Source organism: Sinocyclocheilus grahami, unplaced genomic scaffold, assembly GCF_001515645.1.
Source record: "Sinocyclocheilus grahami isolate Dianchi unplaced genomic scaffold, SAMN03320097.WGS_v1.1 scaffold400.1, whole genome shotgun sequence".
Lineage (NCBI taxonomy): Eukaryota > Metazoa > Chordata > Actinopteri > Cypriniformes > Cyprinidae > Sinocyclocheilus > Sinocyclocheilus grahami.
The window spans coordinates 112,964-117,522 of NW_015505579.1; the positions used below are offsets into that span (position 1 = coordinate 112,964).

The following is a 4,559-nucleotide window of genomic DNA, read 5'->3' on the forward strand; positions in this document are numbered from 1 at the left end:
CCGTTGTTACTATTACTATTTTCTGAAAAAATAAAAATCCTCTAAACCAGGTAGTAGCAGTAAAAGTAGTATTAATTAATCGCAAACTGATAGGAAGTTAAATAAAAAATTATCATTTTTGTCGTCTCTCTGTTCAACCACTTTATGAAAACATATATCTAATCTGAGGCTTTTATTGTATTGTAATCTCCATGTTATTTCCGCCTAACATGTGCCAATCAGCGCGCTTATCTTCTTGCAATCCAATCAGAAGGCGCCTTGTCTTTGGTGCGGACCAATAAGAGCAGAGACAGCGTGGAGCTTCCTTTCTCAGCAGAAGTGAAGTGAACTAACTGACCCTGCGGCTGGATGTAAGGAATGCTGCAGTGCACTCTACGTGGATATGGGAGGGATGGGAATGATTAGGATTGCCCAACAGTGTCGTGATTGTATTGCAGTAGCGAGAGTGTACATTCGATTTTTCTCTTAAAATGAAATACATGTTGTATGGGAACCGTTTGGGTAGGAATTAAGGATGTGATCTTTGGGAATCACTTGCAGTATAGCATTGTCGAATGATAATCGCGATCCACATTACTGCAAATCAGGCTCTGTTTAAAGCCGCCACGGTCCAAGCAGTTCTCTGCAGAAACACGAAACATCGGTGCACCTTTAAGGGAAGACTATCGACTGCTGCCTGTTCTATAATTATTATTTGTAATTATAAATAGTCTCATGCTTGCCCTGCAGAACCGAACGGAATATGTTTTCGGTGCGGATCGTCACGGCGGATTATTACCTGAGCAGTCCGATCAGAGAGCTGGATGTCTGTTACTCTGAGTTCCGAGAGAGCGATGTCAAGAAAGTGCCTGTGGTGCGAATCTTTGGGGCCACACCAGCAGGTATGCATGCATTAATTTGTGTGTTCATAGAGCGGGAAATATCACCTAACCGTTGAAGACATTCGGGTGCACGGTAATAACTTTGTCTTTTTGCAGTTTCTGGGTCTGTTGTTTATGTGCATGTGATTAGTGAGGAAGGAACACTTTTATTTATTTTTGTTTTCTGGTGGTTTTGCTCCATGCGCCATGTTGTCAAGACGTCCGACCGCCATGTGGACGTGTTTACTCCAACCGAATACCCTAAATCCTAGGCCATTTCTGCTTGGCCATTTCCACGTTTTAAAACGAAACCCAAAACCACATCTAACGAAAGCAACAAGTCACATCTGTGCAAATCTTCATGCGTCTGATTTCATAATCATGTGATTGTAACACTGCCTGACTTCGTTGTGGCGTAAGGTTGCAGAGAAAAAGACAGTGGAGTGAGGGAGGGTCATCGTTCTGGTGTGATAGTAGTGAAATTAAATTAAAATGTATAAAGTGAAATATCTATCTATCTATCTTGTTTAAATAGCTGTTTATTCAATCTATTTTCATTTGAAAAATGTTGAACCCATAGCAGACTTTGATAGGGCTGAACGATTTTGGAAAAATCTAGTTGCGTTTTTTTTTATTTTTAACCAATATTGCGATTTTAATATGCAATTATTTTTTAAAGCTCTTTATGTTCTGTATTATTCAACAAAGACAAGCTATACATAATTGTTTAGTAGCCTATGACCAACACAATATTAGATAGATTAAACATAAATGTTCTTTTCTGTAGGCCAGGCCTACATGTTATGATGAAATTAGGTGAAGCATGAATCGATATGAATACATTATTTTTTTTTTTTACAACAACCTTGTAAGCATGTAATAATGATGACAACATAAAACAATAAGCCTGGTGTAAACATTAATATGAAAGGAAATCCCACAAACTAAAGTAGTTTGCAGAAATACAAAAACAAATCTGTTGCTTTATCACACTACTTTAGGTAATTCAAAGTCACTGTAATAAACGCATGTAAACATGTGAACTGCCCTTTTTAAACACGGTCTGTTAACTTTAGACAGACTTGAAATAAATAAGAATGTGTATATATAGTACCTTTTATTATTATCTTAAGGTCGAAGTCTTCAGTAATTAAATGCACCATAACACTGTTACTGCTTGAGTAATTTTCATGTGCCGTTTTGCAGCATGTTCATATATGCCAGGGGTGTCAAACTCAATTCCTGAAGGGCCAGAGCCCTGCAGAGTTTTGTTCCAACCCTGCTCCAACACGCATACCATGTAGTTTTCAAATAAGCCTGAACGACTTGATTAATTTGATCAGGTGTACTTCGATGTCATACACGATCGATCTTCAAGTCGAACACACCTCTTTACTCTCGTGTGTCACGTGACCGAGTGTAATCGCAGCCTCTGCAGTTGATATTATCGCAAATGCAATTAATCATTCAGCCTTAGACTTTGACAACCCATTACATTTCTTGCTTTTCAAAATGTAATATTCTTGCATGAAACAAAGTTGACATTTAAATCTCTTAATTGCATTTGAATGCTCAGGTGTACAGGAGGCACTCTAGCACTGATATATTCTAGAAAAAAATAATAAATGCACTATACCTAGATTTAAATCCAGAGAATCATTTGTATCGTCGTTGTATATCACCCTAAAAAGCTGTTACAGCAATGCCACTATAGGCTTTATAACTTAAGTAGTGTTGCCTCTATAGGCAGTATAACTTTCTGTAAAGCTTTTTTAAAACAAATTGCTATACTAATTAGGGGTGGGAATCTTTTGGCACTTCACGATCCGATCCGATTCAGATTCTGGTAGTCACGATCCGATTCCAAAACGATTCTTGATCTACATTTTTTCCTAATTCTTCTACTGTGCAAATACTTCTCTCGCGTCTCACAGCGCATATCCTGCGCAATGAACCTACTGCGATTTTCTCTAGCACACACATGTGCTATGTGGGGAATATGGGCTCCAGACTGCGACCAAAGTTCCATTCTTTAATTCAGGAGCTTCGACTGGATTAGGATCGCCACAAGGAGTACTTTCGGCTCTGTCATTATTTTATTACCATTTTTTTTAAAACTATAGTGAATAAACTGTATTAATGAATGAAATGTTCAAGGTGTCTGAATAAATTTTGGTTTGACTGTACACACACATATATATATATATATATTACATTAAGTGCTGTAGGTTTTTTCCTTTAAGTTCCTGTGGTGTGCAAAATTGATTTTAAAAGGAGTCTGAAAATATAAATATAAAAATATAGCTGCAAGCAGCGATGGCGGGCCCAAGCCGTCAGTACCAAATTATGTTGTCGGTGCCCTACAAATTAAGTGGTATTAGGACTGTTTTGTCCCTAAAACTGACAGAAAAGGATACGGCCTAAGAGATTTCTTAAGCTGTAATGGAGAAAAAAAATGACTGATTATTTTTTTCCCTGGTGATTAAAGAGATGTTAAAAAGTCTCTCTCTCTCTCTCTCTCTCTCTCTCTCTCTCTCTCTCTCTCTCTCTCCCTCTCTCCCACCGCTTCTCTCACCCACACTCTCAACACACACACACACTCACCCAGCCCCCCACCTCCCCCTTCCTTACACAGACTTTGCAACAAGGTTTCAGTTATTAACATTAACTATATTAATTAGTTATATTAATAGCATGTATTAATGTCAGTTAATATTCAAAACTTAAACATTAAAAAAATTGTTAACACTTTATAATAACTGCACACTATGAATCATTAGTTAATGATTAGTAAATAGTCAATTCATCCTTTATAAAGCATTGTTCCAACAATAATAGGCATTAGTAAGCAGTTTATCAATACAGCTATAAATGTTTTGTTCTTGAGCATATCTATAATGTTTAATAATTGTATTTTCATACTTTATTAATGATCAATTTATCATTTCTAAATTATTACGTTATTTACAAACCAGTTATTTAGGAGTTCATATGATCATTTAGAAAGTGTATGTAAATGATTAATAAACAATTTAAATGTATATTTTTATATCGTATTATTTAAACACACGATAATAGTTGCTCAGTGTATTAATGAATGCTTTATTAACACATTCCTGCTGTAATTCATGATTAGGTCAGGTAGTTATAAAACATTTAGAAGCTGCCAGCCATCTATTTTTGTGAGCTCATCTAAAGTGAGGACTGTTTATACCTATATATTTATATCTATATATAAGGAGATTTAAAAGCTCATCAATCTTCCAAACAGAAAAGTTAATCAAACACAACACAGAGGGATACAGAACACAAAAATATTTTTTCAAGATTAAAAAAATGAAACTGTACCACTGTTCACTTGATAAAAAAAGAAAGAAAAAAACTCTGCAATTTAATTTAAAAAAATCAAGTGTACAGTTTCATTTTTTTATTTTATTTTTTGCATCTTGAAATAAATATTCTAGGTTATGTATCCCTCTGTGTTGTGTTTGTTTATTTTTTCTGTTAGGAAGATAACTGAGCGGCTCTCGTTGCTCGCTTTCTGTATCCTATATCATTTTATTTTTAAGATTTGTTTTTAATGCTTCTGTAAAGGACTAACGGCCGCATAGCCTATACACTGCAGAGTTTAAGGGAGACAATGGCACTTAACAGTAAAGTCATATCTAAATATGTTCTTTTCATTTATGAAGATTTAAG

At 35.6% G+C, this 4,559-nt stretch overlaps 1 protein-coding gene across 1 annotated transcript in view; it reads left to right on the plus strand.

Moving 5' to 3' along the window:
• The first annotated feature begins 333 nt into the window (after positions 1-333).
• Positions 334-4,559, plus strand: part of rev3l (REV3 like, DNA directed polymerase zeta catalytic subunit) — a 107,136-nt gene continuing 102,910 nt past the window's right edge. The window contains exon 1 of the mRNA XM_016231829.1: positions 334-881. Within this exon, the coding sequence (XP_016087315.1) occupies positions 743-881 (139 nt within the window). The 5' untranslated portion in view covers positions 334-742. The remainder of the gene's footprint in view (positions 882-4,559) is intronic.